Here is a 17,242-nt window from a genome sequence, read left to right as displayed (position 1 = left end):
TGGTGTTGAGACAAAATTATGCAACACCAAGATGACCAAGACCGACAGTGTTACATATTTCCTCACCAGAGTCTCACAAGTGAAAGATGAGTTAGCTGCTACTGGAGAGACTATTCTAGAGGAATAGTTGGTTCGCATTGCTATAGAGGGGATCACCAAGAAGCAGGATAGTTTTATCCATAGCATGGTGGCTAGAGAGCATTTTCCTAGATGGAGGAGGATGTGGGATGATTTTCTTTAGGAGGAGATCAGGAGAAACATGCGCAGTGGCAGCAAGAGTGGTGGGGGAGTTGAAGAGGAGAATGTTGCTCTTGTAGTAAAGGGAAAGAGGACAAAGAAGATCAAGAATGGGTCTTCTAGTGGAGCAAAGTAGGATAAGGTGAAGTAGAAGGCTAAGGAGAAGGACATTAGCAAAGTGAAATGCTTTGCTTGTGGGAATATGGATCACTATATCATACAGTGTCCCAACAAGAAGGGTAAGAAGAAACAAGGAGTTGCAGCTACAACAGATGTGGATGCGTTTGTAGCTATGTTTGACTCAGAGTGTTCTTTGGTGGTCAGTTTAGCCACTCATATCACATCTTCATGTGCATGGTTCATAGACAAGTGGAGCATCCTGCCATATGACCGGAGTTAGAGAGCACTTCATGAGCCTTTTGGATGATGACATTGACTTGGAGGTTGTGCTTGGCGACAAATCCAAAGTCAAGGCGGCAAGTATGGGGACAGTATCATTTTAGAGGGAGTCATTTACCTCCTCTGAAGGTGACAAATTTTCTTTATGTTCTAGGGTTGAAGAAGAGTTTGATATTATTTTCCAGCTTGGAGGATAGGGGTATGAGGTACTGTTCCAAAAGGGACAAGTGTTATTGTATCCTAAAGGATCTAGTATCGAGTCTGCTCGTGCGATTGGTGCTCATTGTGGGAGACTATACAGACTCATGTTTCAGCCTCTTCGAGCTATGGTAACTCAGACCAGTAGTAGTGGTTTATGCAATGTTGCACGAAGCGGGGATGCGGAAGCGTCATTTTCCAAAAATCTAGGAAGTAAAGCGTCTGCTATATATATATATATATATATATATATATATATTTTGCATTTATACTCAAAACAAACATCCCAAAGAGGCGGAAGCGTCCAGGAAGCATCCAAAACAGGCAGAAGCGTCCGAAAGCGTCCAAAACAGGCAGAAGCGCGCTTCCGAATTTTGGAAGCGTGCTTCCAGGGATGCTTCCTAGACGCATCCGCACAGGACGTGCTTCGGGCCTTAGAACCAGGGGGGACGTTCCCTGCAACTATGGGTTTATGTGAGCTGTGGCACAGGAAGATGGCCCACTTGCACCATGGAGCTTTCAAGATGTTGAGGGAGATGGTTCTTGGGTTGCCAGAGTTCAACGTTGATCATCATGATGTGTGCAAGGGGTGTGCTTTGGGAAAATACACCAAGACACCTTTCCAAAGCAGTGACAGCAGAGTTGTAAGTGTTCCTTGATTTGATTCATTCTGATGTATTTGGTGCCACGTCCCATGTCTCATTGAGCATATATGAGTACTATGTGACTTTCATTGATGACCACTCCAGGAGGACCTGGATTTACTTTCTTAAGACCAAGGATGAGGTATTTCGATGATTCCAAGAGTTTAAGGCTCTTGTGGAGAACCAGACAGGGAGGAAGATCAAGGTGTTGAGATCAGACAATGGGGGTGAGTACATTTCAACAGAGATGAGAGACTTTTGTGGGAGTGTCGGCATAAAGAGGGAGCTCATTGTGCCTTATGACCCTCAGCAAAATGGGGTGGCAGAGAGGAAGAATAGGACCATTGTGGGTGCAGCTAGAGCAATGTTGCATGATCAAAGTTTACCTTTCTTCTTGTGGGCTAAGGAGGTTAACACTATTGTTCATTTGCAAAACCGAAGCCCACACAGTCTTGGGGAGCAAGACTCCTAAGGAGATATATACCGGCAAGAAGCCGGAAGTTGGGCACATCAGGATTTTTGGGTGTCTTACATATTCACACATCCCTGATTAGAAGAGGTCGAAGTAGGAACCCACAACAGAGAGAGGTATACTGATGGGTTACAGCAAGACCAGCAGAGCCTACCGCATAGACCTTCCTCCACAGAGGAAGATTGTCTTGAGGTGGGATCTGAGATTTGAGGTGAAGAAGGCTTTGAGGAGGTCTCAGGAGATTGATCAGGTTGAGCAACAGGCTCCTCAGCAACGGGCCACAACACAGGTTTCAAAAGCATCAGGTGGTACACCAGGATCAAGAGGTTCACCTTCTTCAGGGGTGACAGGTTCACAGAGCATAACTTTGCCTAGTATCGGATCACCTGCTGTAGGTTCATCGGAAACAATATCTCAGAGTTCAGGATCACCTTTGGTTAGTTTAGAGCCTTCCTCACCAGGAGGAGAGGCACCAAATGAGGATTTTCCCATAGCTCCACAAGAGACTACTGCAGGGAAGAGGAAGCCAAGATGGCTTCAAGATACCTTGAAGGAGGCTCAAGAGGCAATGGGGAGACCCAAGTGGTCAGTGAGGGAGAGAAGACCGCCAAAGAGGTTGGGCAGCTTCGTGGCAAATGTTGTAAAGACAAAGCCAGCTAGTTTTGAGGAGGCCGCTAGACAACAAATTTGGAGGGATGCCATGTTAGAGGAATATTCCTCTATCATGAAGAATGATGTATGGGAGGGAGAGCCACGTCCTGATGGGAAGTGAGTTGTGACTTCCAGGTGGCTCTACAAGATCAATCATGTTGTAGATGGCAGCGTTCCAGGTGGCTCTATAAGATCAATCATGTTGTAGATGGCAGCATTGAGAAGTTCAAAGATTAGTTTGTGGCGCAGGGGTTCTCACGGGTAGAGGGAGTTGACTATGAGGAGACCTTTGCTCTGGTTGCTCATTATACTTCCATTAGAGCAATGATATCTATAGCTGTTGAGATGGAATGGAGGATTCACCAGATTGATGTGAAGACCACCTTTCTCAATGGTGTTATACAAGAAGAGGTGTAAATTGAGCATCCTGAGGGCTTTGAGTTGCATGGGAGTGAGTCTCATGTGTGTAGGCCGAAGAAAACCTTGTAAGGACTGAAGCAATACCAAGGGCATAGCACGAGAGGATAGATGCCTACTTGCAGTAGCTGGGTTTCCAGAAGAGTGATGCAAATCTGAACCTATACTTAATTTTGGTAGGTGACAATCCACTCATTCTGGTACTATATGTGGATGACTTGTTTATTACAGGGGAGGACAATCTCATCCAGCATTGCAAGAGACATCTTGCTTCAGAGTTTGATATGACTGATATAGGGTTGATGCATTACTTCTTGGGGATGGAGGTTTAGCAGGAGGATGTGCACATCTTTGTGGGCCAGGGCAGGTATGCAGGAGATAGACTGAGGAGATTTCATATGGATGGTTGCAGGTTTATGGCTACACCTATCATCACCAACTGGAAGAAACTGCATGATGTTGCTTCCTAGTTGTTGGATCCCACTTTGTATTGTCAATTGATCGGTTCATTGATGTATCTAGTCAATACTAGATCAAATATTTGTTTTGCAATCAATACATTGAGTCAGTATATGATGGAGCCCAAGAGAGTAGGGTGGCTGCAAAACATGTGTTGAGATACTTGCAGGGTATAGTGGATTATGGGTTGGACTATGTCAGATGTGATAGGGTCAGATTGATTGGTTGCACAGACTTAGATTGGGTTGGTAGTGTCAGTGACCTAAAGAGCACTTCGGGATGTTGTTGCTCATTGGGCTTGGCAGTTGTGTCATGGTTCAGTAGAAAACAGAAGTCAGTGATGTTGAGCAGCACAGAGGCAGAGTACATGGCAGTTAATCAGGATACGAGGCATTATGGCTTCGCAAGATGCTTAATCGACTATTTGGTCAAATGTTAAGACCAACTACGATTGACTGTGACAATCAAAGTTGTATTAAACTCTTTGAGAATCCAGTGTTTCACGATATGTCAAAACATATAGAGATCAAATAGAACTTCATCAAAAACTGGGTTCAGCGAGGGGTTGTGAAGCTTGAGTATATATCTACTGATGAGCAAGTAGCGGAGATTCTGACAAAGTCTTTACCAAGAGGCAAGCATGTCTTTTTCAAAGACAAGATGGGAGTGGTGAGCAACACCTTCTTCGATAAGAGACTAATTGTTGAAAATAATACCAAAGAGAGGTGTTACTAGGCATTTATCTCTTTTAGCCAGGTAGACACAATAATGACTTTTGTCTTGGTGACATTTATGAGTTATATTTCTATCATGGGTGGAAGAGATACTTAAAAGTGGTGTACCGTGTACTTTTCCTAATATTAAAGTCACTTGCACTTTATAAAGTGACTTTATGTGTAAAGTACATAGTTCACTTTTCTAATATTAAAGTGAGTTGAAAAAATCACTTTATGAGAAAAATAGAAAAAATATACAACTTGAAAAGGTACTAGGAGACTTTTAAGTAATGGGGCCAATATGTGAGGGGGGTCATTTGGGAAAAGTAATCTCAACCACACATCTTGAGATTTGGAGATTAAATCTCAACCATGGAATCCTAGGGTTAGGGATTCAATCTTTTCTAAAGACAAAAGGAGAAAAGGGAGACTCAATCTTCACTTCACACTTGAGGGAGCAAGAGGAGAAGAGGAGCGATGAACTTGAAGGAGAATTTGTAGATTGACAAGAAGAGCTCGAATTTCTAAGAGGAGGCAGCCAAAGGGAGGCACAATTTCCAAGGAGAGGAGCACGAAAATCGAGGGACAATCAGTGCATAAATCAAGGCAAACAGCAGCCTAAATTTCAAGGGTCTGTCCAGCATGATTTTCAAAGAGGGTCTCTGCTGTCACCTGGCACGAATTTCAAGGGCATCTTCAGTCACTTCCAGTGCAGATTTTGAGGTTATCGACAACATTAATTTCAAGGCAGTCTGGGCACAGAAATCGAGACATTCATCGCAGAAATCGAGGTTGTTTATGCATATATTTCGAGGCTGTTTTGGGCACAGAAATTGAGGCTATTGCAGCACAGATTTCAAGGCTAATTTCTGAGCACAAAAACCTAGTAGCTGGGCTGTGGAAAAGTGTAGAAAATTCTGGGCACTTCAAATTGTGAAAATCTGAAAAATATCAGTGGGCACAATTTTCCAGATTTGCATTGAACACTTCCACTGAAGGGAGATAAGTACTATGTTTAAATTTTTATGTACTCAAGCAATAAAATCGTCCTTTGAAAACCGGTTTTCCCCAAAAGGCTGTGGGGTTTTTCCAGGGTCACCTTGACCAAAACTAAGTGTCTCTCATGCTTGAATGCTTGCATAAATTTAGCATTAATTACAACTGATAGGAAATGTGTTAAATAGTAGAAATACTCTTTGAATGTTTACAAATAATGCATTCTGAAATTTATATCAGCATGACAAAACATGTGGGTTGGGTCAAATGAACACATGCAAAATTGTACACTGGGGTTAGGGTGCAGATCATTAATTTTCTACACTAATTTTACCCCATGAGCCCCAACAGATTAAGGCATTGCCTTTCCCTCCCAACCAACCAAAAATACAAAAGATTCAATATTTATTTTCTGTTCTAAGCAATTTGGAAATGACAGCAATAAGAACACTTAAACACACCGCGAGTTTTAAGTCATTTGTGCTTCAAATACATATCCTAAGTTGGACTAGCTGATTGTAAAAGCAAATCTCTGATTTCTTGAGCTAAAACCTTGATTTATTTACTAATTCTAGCCTTGTTTTATCACTGTTTTATAATACTGGGAAAGGATATTTATATATAGATTATATCTTAAATTTAAATCTGGTTTTTGTCAAAGTGGTTGGATAGCTTCCTAGTGGCAGAAAGAGTTCCTGAAGAAGAAGATAGAATTAAGTACTAGGAGGGGGGAGAGAGGAAGATCAGATCATCTCCCCATGCTGTTACAAGTAGAAAAAGATGACCATAAGCCTCCTGTCCCCTTCAAATTCAATAATCTAGGGTTTCCAAAATCTAGTCACATCAGAATGGCAAAAATATGAACCAAATATTGAAGAAACAGCTATCTTTCAATTCACATAAAATTTTAAACTGGTAAAGAAAGTAGTGGTAGAATCGGCAAGAAAGAAAGCTTAGGAAGCCTAAAGTGAATTGGTATTCTGAAATTCATATCAAACCATTATTTCACAACAGTGGACACAAAGAAGGCATCATCTGATGAAGAAAAGCTCAAGTTGAAGAGGTTGGAAGAAACTAAAAGAATATTGTTAGAAAAAAAAGTAGTATGTAGGCCGAAGAGCAGGGCCATGTGGCAGGCAAAGAAAGACAAAAATACAAAAAAATCAGAATTTTGCCAAACCTGGGAAAAGTCATCAATACTGTATGGGATATCAGGAAAATAGATGCATTGGAAACCTGAAATTTTCAAGATATAGCAAAAGAATGTGTCAATTATTTCAAGACACTATTCCAAGACCCTCTAGGCAGCAACATAGTAGAAATTCTTAAGCTGGCATCTTTCTTTCCCGGACTTATAGATGAACAATAAACTGAATGCTTAATGCTAAGGTAACAAAAGAAGCAATAAATCAAGTTCTCCATTCCTTTCACATAGCAAAAAATATAGGTCCAAATGGCTGGACTACAAAGTTTATAATTTGATAGATGAAGACTTAGTGAACACTGAACAGTGAAGGTGGTTCACAAGTCTAGAAAATCTAGGAAAGTGCTTGGCAATATAAATGCTACATTCAAATGAATAACTCCAAAAAGAAATGACCCTGAACCTCTATAAGACTACAAGCCCATCTCTGTGTAATACAGTTGACAAAATTATCACAAAAACCATTGCAAGCAGACTCAAAAGAATTATCTCCTGAGTTATTCCAGAAGAACAATTTGGGTTCCCTTAAAATAGACAAATCCATGATGTTGTAGGCACCATACAAGGATTACACTGAATAAAGATAAGGAAGAATTCTAGCTATAGTGATGAAACTCATTTTCGTCGAAGCTGTTTATAAGGTTAATCAGATGTACTTAAGGCTAACCCTAGTTCACATATGAATGTGCATTCAAATGGTGAACTGGATCAACAAGTGCTTAATCTCTACACTTTTATCGCATTAATCAATGGATCAACCTCTAGATTCTTTCATGTATCGAGAGGCTTAACACAGGGATGCTCAATGATGCCTTATTTTTTTATGGTGACAAAATATTTGAGCAGAATGATATTATCCCACAAAAGAGAAGACTCCATCAAAGGAATAAGAATGAGGAATCCAATTTCATTGTCACACTTGTTGTTCGAGTGCTGTCATTCTATTTAGAGTTGGGAGTCTCAGGGAAGCAGATAAGTACAAAGAGATCGTAGCTTTGTACGAAAAGGCAACCGAAATGGAGGTAACTTTAATAAATCTTCAATACTTTCAATGGTTAGAGGCTGAAAGGGAAAGACAATGTAAACAATTTCTTCCTTTCAAATTGTTTCCATTGATGCCGGAGTAGAAAATCTTGGATTCCACTTAAACCAAATGAGTATAGGTTCAAAGACTAGTTATGGTTGTATGAGAAGATAGAGAAAAGAGTTACTAACTAGTGTTACAAATCATGGTCCATAAGAGGAAAACTAGTACTTGTAAAGTCTGTTCTAGATGGGATTCCAGTGTATAGGTTATCAATAGCCCATATACCAAAAGACATTCTGGAGAAGATTAAGAAAAGGCGCTTTAACCTTCTCTAGATAGAAAAAGGAGGGAATTCCCCCAGTAAAATGGAAACGCTTGGCCAGTCCAAAAGAAGATGCTGGTTCAGGTATAAAGAATATTCACCTATTTGGATAAGCTCTAACAACAAAATGGTTGTGGAGATTGATACGGTGAAGGGGTCCTGACAAAATAATGTTGGGAAAATAGATTAGTATAGGCTTAGTAGAATAGAGAAAAAGAAAATAGATTAAAGGATATGGATAGGATTCAATTTTCTGGAAAGCAGAGGTTATACTGTTAGAGTATTTCCTCCTGTGGCTAGTCTGGAAAATAGGGAGAGGCAACTAACTGAATATAGGGGATGATCCCTAGCTAGGATGTATAAAATCTTCAAGGCTATCATATCCTCTTATTGACTTTCTCCATAGAAAGGAGATCTACAGTGTTTGTTGCAGCTGGCCCAAAGGTGAATTCAAAATGGAGTCAAGGTTGGAAATCAAATCTTCAGAGGTATTCAAGGAGAGCTAGCTAAAGAATGTAATCATGACATTCACATACTCAAATTAAGTGGAATAAAATAAAATTAGAAGATGAGATTGTTTGGTTCAAGAATAAAACACTAGTGACTTCACTGATAAGTTAGGATATCAGGTTAGCATAAAGACGTGGAACCAGGGTTGTGGAAGACTATTTGGAAGCTGAGATGCCCTATAAAAACTAGAATCTTCTTCTACCTAGTCATCTCCACTAAAATACTCACATGGGACAATTATAAAAGAAACTCGAGAAGACCCCAACAGATGCATTTTGTGCAAAACAAATGAAAAGTCTATGGACCACCTGTTAGTTCACCACCCCTTTTAAAGAGAAGTATGGAGTGAAGAGTTGAAATCAGCGAGTGAAGATGGGAAATGGGAGTCAGGCTATACCCTAGAATGTTTTCAGAACTAGTGAAAGAACAAAAAAGTTATAGAACATAGAGCACTACCCTGTATCATTGATTGGACATTCTGCTTGGCTAGAAATGGCATGATCTTTGAAGGCAAAGACATCATCCTAATACAAGCTTGTTTCCAGATGAGGTATGTTTATGATAGTGTTTGGGTCTCTATATGAAAGGAAAAAATTGTCAAACAATTTAATCAACTTGATATTGAATTCTCTGAGCCATGGGGGATTCTTTGATGGAGTATGCCAGATCCCTTTAGGCAATTGTGGTTCAAGAGATATCCTATTTCTATCCAAAACTAAAATAATTTCCTTTAAAGCAGCATTGGGACAAGGAACCACTAACAAATCAGAACTATGTGCTTTGTGAATTTCATCAAAGTTAGCAGCCTAAAAGTGAGTTAGAAACCTACATGTCTATGGGGATAGCAAATTGGTCAACTGGCCAAATGAAATCTGGAAAATATTCTCCTCCTCCCAGTTATGGAAAATATCAAAGAATCAAAATGTTCCTTTTACGGTCTATCTTGCAGTCATGTTTACAGGGAAACAAGAGGAATCTGCAGATAGATTATCAAAACAAGCATTGCTACTTCATGAAGGTTCTCAGAGATATAACCAATGAAAATCGTTTTCTATCCGACGAGATCACATACATTTTCTGAAAGTTATGAAAATCCTAAGAAGCATCGGAATTTCTGAAATGAAATTCCCGGAGCTAATCCTAAACGGTTTATTTAGTTTCATTTATTGGTTGTAATGTTTGCCGCTGATATATTCTTAGAATGGCTAAAAGACCAGTTTTTCCACGATGCCTATAATAGACATTAATAACCACAGGGAAGGGGTATTTTCTGACTTTTTTTGGAACAACTGAGTAACGTGGTCCTCTGGAGTGTTGATTAACACTATGTTATGTATACTTTGATTTCATCTTGAAATATCAAATATACTGTGATTTTTTTCATAGGAAGAAATGAATAAAAAATTACTCACTAAATTCCCAACTAGAGTCTTCCTATATTTCAAAATTATTGAAAAACGAATACGTAAATGTTGTGGCCATCACAAGGCATGGAACGAGGTTTACCTTTGCAAAATAAAATATGGCAGAAATGTATCCCATGTTTAGTCAAATGACGGAGTAATGGAGTTTGCAGCGGTTGTAGCGGATTTTACTATCTATTCAGCGACTGATAGCACAGGTCAGCGAGGATGTGTTTGTTTCCACAAAAAGATTAGAAAAAAAAAATATTATATTTGCAGGAACCGCTGTGATTATATTTGCAGGAGCAGCTGAGTAACGTGGTCCTCTGGAGTGTTGATTCAACACTGTTATCTATACTGTGATTTCATCTTGAATATCAAGTATACTGTTTTTTTAATGGGAAGAAATGAATAAAAAAATTACTCACTAAATTCCTAAATAGAGTCTTCCTATATTTCTAAATCATTAAAAAACCAATATCTAAATGTGGATATCACAAGGCATGGAACGTGGTTTACCTTTGCACAAGAAAATATGGCAAAGTGTATCCCATGTTTAGTCAAATGATGTAATGGAGTTTGCAGCGGTTGTAGAGGATTTTACTATCTATTCAGCGATAGATATTTGCCAAAAGATAGCACAGTTCAGCGAGGATGTGTTTGTTTCTGCAAAAAATTAGAAGAAAATATCAAATATACTGATTGAATAAAAAATTACTCACTAAATTCCTAAATAGAGTCTTCCTATATTTCGAAATTATCAAAAACGAATACCTAAATGTTGTGGCCATCATAAGGCATGGAACGAGGTTTATGCTTGCATAAGAAAATATGGCAGAAATGTATCCAGTGTTTAGTCATATGATGGAGTAATGGAGTTTGCAAAGGTTGTAGAGAATTTTAGTATCTATTCAGCCACAGATATTTGCCAAAAGATGGCATAGGTCAAGAAAGTGTTTGTTTCCCCAAAAAAATTAGAAGAAAATTATTATATTTGCAGGAACAGCTGAGTAACGTGGTCCTCTGGAGTGTTGATTCAACACTGTTATGGATACTTTGACTTCACTAAATTCCTAAATAGAGTCTGACTATATTTGAAATTATTAAAAAGCTAATAGCTAAATGTTGCGGCCATCACAAGGAATGGAACGAGGTTTACCCTTGCAAAAGAAAATATCGCAGAAATGTATCCCATAAGTTAAATGATGGAGTAATGGAGTTTGCAGCGGTTGTTGAGGATTTTACTATCTATTCAGCCACAGATATTTGCCAAAAGATAGGCACAGGTCAGCCAGGATATATATATATATATTACATGTAAATTTTACAGGCGTCTAGATCTTTAATTGATATGTATTAGAAAACTCCTCGCACATTGTAATCCATTGACTATGTATAGTTTGATTTTATCTTTAAACATCAAATACATTGATTTCATGAAAATATCGATGAATGAAACGGAAATGACTTGTTATTTTTTAAATGCTATGTTCATCCTAACAACTGAAACGAGGTTTACCTTTGCAAAAGAAAATGCCGAAGAAATATATATTAGGTTTGCAACGTAAGATTTCTGAAATAGAGTGTCCTCCTGCAATTAATTATGGCAGTGAAACGAGGTTTACCTTTGCAAAAGAAAATGCGAAAGAAATGTATCTCAGGCTTGCAAAGTAAGCTTTCCTAAATTGAGTCGTCCTGTAATTAAATTTATGGCAGTGTATCCCATGATTAGTCAAATGATGGAGTAATAGAGTTTGCAGTGGTTGTCGAGGAGCTCACGCACAAATATTTACCAAAAAAATGGCACAGGGCAGTAAGGATACGTTTGTTTCAAAGCATCAGAAAATATTTATTACATTCTAGGCATTTAAATTTATAATCAAATCTTTAATATCTGTATTAATTTGTTGGGAGCGTTTCATGTATTAGACATGGTTTTGCACGCTATAATCCATGAACTTTTTTGGCCCAAAAACAATCCCAAAATAAACCTACAAATATTTCGGGGCGGTTGTCTCTACAAAGCATTAAAACATAGCATTACATTTGTACGCATTTGAATATATAATGGAAGCCTTTCATATACTAAAAATGTCGACAACAATGCGATCCATAAACTTTGTTGGTCGGCAATTGAATGCAAGCAAAGTAAGAAAATGGGAAAAAAACACGATAGTGGGTTGGAAATAAACTTTAGCAATATTAATTTGGTGTCACATTAATTTTACCTGTCAATATACGTACGCACGTACAAAACACCGATCAAATGCTCTCCCTCCCTCCCTTGGAGTTCTCTAGGTCTCTATCTGCCAAAGAATCATAAAAGCATGCTGTCGTATTTGCGTTTTAGCTTTACGTGGGAAACCAATAACCAGAGTTCAAATCCCAACAGGGTTGCACTTGCCCACAAAAATTTGCCATCACTGGCGCCTAGATCATAGGGCGCTTGTATTTGCAAAGAATTAAAAGAATTGTAACCTGGTTCAGGCCAAAAGGATGTAGCCTACATCCATCGTCTGGGATGCTTCAATCCATGACCTTCGTTGACAGAGAATTGAAACGGACGATGGTAAGCAAATGATTAATTTAAAGACGAATTTCAACAATATTGATTTGGGTTGTCCATTTATTTTACCTGTCAATACATACGTCCAGCAAGCAGCACAAATAGAGACGTCCAATCCTAAATAATTCCAGTATGTCAAGACTGTCGTGTCTCTCACGATATCGACTGGAAGAAAATCATACCCGCAGGCTCATTGTGTTTACGTTTTAGATTTAAGTTGGAAATCAACCGCCAGAGTTCGAATCCTGACCCCAAATGAAAACCTATCAACCGCCAGAGTTCGAATCCTGACCCCAAATGAAAACCTTTTTTTCCTGCTTTTCACCCACACCGCAAACTATGTGGTACGAGCAAATAACATGGCGGATTTTACCTGTCTGTGCGCACGTGCGGAGGTTTAGCGGCACAAGTAAAGCCATCAACTCCATCCCGAGTCCCTCCATGAGTAACATAACATGTATCAACACAAATAGAGCTATCAACGTTCCCGAGACCCTCCCCTCCATGAGATCATAACATGCATTTAAGAGGAAATCGAAAGCTCTCCTGTTATATATAAATATGAGTCTACGAACGAGAATTGGAATTCCATTTATATAAATTGAAGAACGAGAATACCTATTTATATTAATAGATATAAATAGGAATTGGAATCCAACCCCAGTTAAAGAACCTTTTATCATGGCTTCTTCTCCGCACAATACCCAAGCTGCTGCTCACGCTCCCAGCTTTTACGCTGACACACCGCTGACAGACTGAACGGACAAAAGATTTAAACGGTTAGATTACACCCAAACAGGGATCATTTTTCCCACATTCGGTCGACTTTATTTCTATAAACTTTTCGTGATTTTAAAAACTAGGAAGTAGCTATGCAAAGGAACGTGGAAAGCTCAAAAAGCCAAGCATTTTGTGTTTTCTATTATTAGTGTTTGTGGTTATCTTTCATTGCTGTTTTTTTTATATTGTCTTTTGTTTTGTTTCAATTTTGTTGTTTTTCTCTCCTCTGACTCATGGCTCTTGCTCATTTCATTTCAACTTTATTATTTTGGTTGTCTTCCATTTTGTTTCAATTTCATTGTTTTTTTCTTTCATTTTGTCTCAATTTCGTTGTTTTTTTCTCTCCTTCATCGTGGCTTTGGCTCATTTTGTCTCAACTTCGTTGTCTCTATCTTTCTATGCATGGAGAGTGAAAGGAGTAAAACGTAAACTCAAAGATGGTATGCAAAAAACAAAGATATTATGCAGAAAACAAGCAAAGGTGTAAGGATCAATCCCCGACATGCAAGCGTCGGAGCATCTTAAGTTTGGCCCACTCAATTGGTTGTTCTGGGAGATATTGTAGGATTCTATCACCGGTGAAAATTGGTTGGATTTTGGGTGTTTATTGATGGCATATCGTTTTGAGCCCTAAATTTGGTGGAAACAATTATAATTTGGAGGGTTCTTGCGACCCCTATGTCGAGGAGGCTCTGATCTACATACATCTAATTGGGTGAGAGGGGCAAGAATTATATGACGAGGGGTACATCTAATTTATTTTGACTTGGTCGTTTCCATTTATTTTGTATGCGCAAACATACACCAAAAACATAAAAATAAAAATAAAAAATTTGAAAGAGCAAGGGGACTGAGTCAACCATTAAAACAAATTCAAACATCTAACTTAGGAGATGTTCTCAATTTTCTCAACGCAGCTCCTGAAGCACATCCATATCTGGGCAACTTGTCGTTTTAGCGTGCCTTGCGCGGGTGTATTTCAGGTGTCAAGTCCGACGGGTGCAAATTTCACTTAGACTTGGTACCCAGCTTCATCTCTTTCAAACTCATTCAATATGCATGTGATTGAACACAAGAGTGGAATCCTAGTGAAGAGCTTAACACTCCATCGAGCGATTGGACCATTGTTGGATTGGTATTGACGAATGATTTTAAAAATGGAGAAGGATTCAACCTCCAGTCTTAAAGGAGATGCACATTCACCTATATCTGTTTTAGAAGATGAGGGAATGTCTGGAAGTGAAGTGCCAGTTGTTGATGCAGAGGATAATGATTTATCAGTTCATGGTGAAGCATTGGAAGTTTCAGAGGATATGGCCATGGAGGAGAAACGCCTAGAAGAAGAACGAGTTGAGCGAGAAAAGAAAGAAATGTAAAAGCAACTGAGCAATGGGAGTTAACAGATGGATCATGTGTTATTTAACAAATTGGATGAGCTTCTTAGCCAGACTCAACTTTATTCAGAGTTTCTACTTGAGAAGATGGATGACATCACATTTATTCCAAGCAAGAATGGCAATGCAAAATCAAGTGCAGTGAAGAAAAGTGGTAGGGGTCGAAAGCGTAAGATGGCAATGACTGAGAATTGCAAAAGAGACACCCCACTTTAAGCTTCTGACAATTTAATAGAGGAGGAGAGGAACTGGAAAGAACAAATGGAACTTGTTCCTCTATTGATCAGGGGAACGTTAAAGTCCTATCAAATTAAGGGTGTAAAGTGGTTGATTTCTCTATGGAAAAATGGGCTCAATGGAATTCTGGCAGATCAAATGGGTTTAGGAAAGATGGTGAAAACTATTGGTCTCCTTGCTCATCTCAAGGGGATGGGCATGCATCGGCCCTTTTTAATAGTTTCTCCTCTTTCAACTCTCTCGAATTGGGTGAATGAAATCAATAGGTTTTTTCCAAGCATGAATGCTATAATCTATCACGACTCCAAAATTGAGCGACAAGAGTTGAGGAAAATCCACATGCCTCACACAGTGGGCCCAACATTCCCTGTTATTGTCACTTCATATGAGGTTGTTTTGAATGATAGCAAGGCTTTGGCTCGCTATGATTGGAAATATATAGTTGTTGATGAGGGACACCGATTAAAAAACTCCAACTGCAAATTGCTGAGGGAATTGAAAACCTTACCTGTTGAAAATAAGTTTCTTTTGACTGGAACGCCCCTACAAAATAATTTGGCGGAACTTTGGTCCTTGTTGAATTTCATTTTGCCTCAAATATTCACATCATGTGAAGAGTTTGAATCTTGGTTTGATCTAGCTGGGAAACAAAGCAATGGGATGAGGCAGGAAGAAATTGAAGAGAAAAGAAGAGTTCAAGTAATTTCAAAGCTTCATTTGATCCTTAGACCATTTCTTCTCAGAAGGCTAAAAGAAGAGGTTGAGCAGTCCCTGCCCAGGAAAAAAGAGATAATTTTGTATGCAGATATGATAGAACATCAGAAGCAGATCCAAGATCATTTGGTCAACAAAACACTTGAGGTTTATTTGCACAATAAATCAGAAAATGGCACAGGCCTAAAGGGAAAGTTGAACAATTTGATGATTCAACTGCGAAAGAATTGCAACCACCCTGATCTTTTGGAGTCATAGTTTGATCAATCATTTGAATATCCACCAGTGGAGTAGTTGGTTAAGCAGTGTGGTAAATTTGGTTTGCTAGACAGGCTATTAACGCATTTGAAAGCTCAGAAACACAAGAGGTTGATATTTTCTCAATGGACTAAAGTTCTTGACTTGCTGGAATACTATCTAAGTGTGAGAGGATATGAGGTTTGTCACATTAATGGAAGTGTTAAGTTGGAGGATAGGAAAAATAAGATAAGGGATTTTAATGACCCAGATAGCAACTTTTGTATCTTTTTGCTGAGCACACGTGCCGGTGGTCTTGGAATCAATTTTATTGTTGCAGACACTTGTATTATCTAGTGATTGGAATCCTCAAATAAATATGCAAGCTATGGATCGATGCCTCAAGATTGGATAAACACGACCTGTACATGTTTATAGGCTTATCACAACCCACTTTATGGAGGGTCGCATGCTTAAAGTAACGTTGGAGCACTTGGTGATTGAGAAAGGACAATTTCGTCAGGAACGGAATACCAACATGCTAGAGGAATCAGATCTACTTGCTTTGATCCAGCAAGAAAAAGATGAAGAGGAGGAACTCATTGAGTGTGAAATTAGTGAATCAAATCTTGTGAGGTTGATGGACCATTCTGATATGCTAAACGATTCAGTTGAACATGCAAGTGAAAATGTTAATACTCTTCCTCTCAAGGGACCTGGTTGGGAGGTAGCAATACGCAGTGGACAAGGTGGGAGTATGTTGTCTTCAATTGAAGGCTAGCAAAAATTCTCTTCTGATACCAACGACTTGAACAATAAATTATAATGGCCCTTTTGTTCTTTTGTTTTGGGAACAAGACGTTGAGAAGAGGAGCAAGAGCCGGGTTGAGGAAGAAACCCACCGCAAAGTACTTTCATTGTTCTTAATGTTGATGAATTGGACATTCTGTGCCCATGAAACACCCGATGGGCAGACATTGAAATGGGTTTCGTTGATCGGGCTCGCATGGCTCATCTCCAGATGCAGTATTGTCGTATCGTAGTACTTGGGTTCCTCAACATATCAAAATGGAAGAGCAGCAAAAATATGTCGACGAAATGGAAGAGCAATGATAGTGTGGTTGTGTTTCAGGGACGAACCACGTGGTTAAATACCATTAGATTGAACGACGAATTAGTGAATAGTGCTTGGACATGAAAGTCCATATTGAAAACGCCTTTGGTGTAATAAAAATATTCTAAATGATAAAATTAGATGAGGAGTGAAAAAAATAATTTGCTTTTAGATGTTAATATTGGATTATGAAATGAAATGAAATGATATTTTAACATCCACAAGACTAAAAATAGTTTATGGGACTATTAGTTCCCTGTTTTTTGCCTTTTGCAATTCAATCATTTTCTTATTCAAATTAATGATGAGTTGGCCCAACCTTCTAATAGTCCCCTCACTAAAAAGACAATGCCAAGAAACTGATGCTAACGTATTCCCATAACTTTGCATCACATTACAAAATGAAATGTTTTTCCGATTCCACTGCCCCAGATGTGCAAATGTACACACTCATTCTTCCAAAACTTCTTTAGGCTTTTTCCACCATCATGTTTGACATCGAAGTTGATGTGAGTTGGTTCTTAATTGAGCAATAAGAACATTTT

The 17,242-nt window shown here is 38.8% G+C and overlaps 1 protein-coding gene and 1 long non-coding RNA gene across 5 annotated transcripts in view; one reads left to right on the top strand and one right to left on the bottom strand.

The window, feature by feature from the left end:
- LOC149215380 (uncharacterized) overlaps nt 1–12,976 on the bottom strand; it is a 300,173-nt gene extending 287,197 nt beyond the window's left edge. For 2 of the 4 annotated variants that reach the window (XR_016250477.1, XR_016250476.1), the window contains exons 1-3: nt 12,291–12,976; nt 11,884–12,193; nt 10,175–10,321 (exon numbers count right to left, since the gene is read on the bottom strand). This is a non-coding gene — a long non-coding RNA (uncharacterized LOC149215380). The remainder of the gene's footprint in view (nt 1–10,174; nt 10,322–11,883; nt 12,194–12,290) is intronic. The other 2 variants (XR_016250478.1, XR_016250475.1) reach the window with 2 other exon arrangements.
- Nucleotides 12,977–16,047: 3,071 nt separating this feature from the next.
- On the top strand, nt 16,048–16,364 carry LOC149215379 (chromatin remodeling protein DDM1-like). The gene has a single exon (XM_089391078.1). It carries the CDS (start codon nt 16,053–16,055, stop codon nt 16,362–16,364), a length of 312 nt encoding a protein of 103 aa, XP_089247204.1. The 5' UTR covers nt 16,048–16,052.
- The last annotated feature ends 878 nt before the right edge of the window (nt 16,365–17,242 follow it).

Source organism: Pinus tabuliformis, chromosome 1_1, assembly GCF_031772625.1.
Source record: "Pinus tabuliformis cultivar Carrire ecotype Pingquan chromosome 1_1, CPIR1, whole genome shotgun sequence".
Taxonomy (NCBI): Eukaryota; Viridiplantae; Streptophyta; class Pinopsida; order Pinales; family Pinaceae; genus Pinus; species Pinus tabuliformis.
The sequence above is the reverse complement of the archived record's forward strand: the minus strand, read 5'-3'. Positions and strand labels throughout refer to the sequence as shown.

What these genes read in the sequence shown, in the direction of transcription:
- LOC149215379 (XM_089391078.1), top strand. Translation starts at nt 16,053, where the DNA reads ATGCTTAAAGTAACGTTGGAGCACTTGGTGATTGAGAAAGGACAATTT.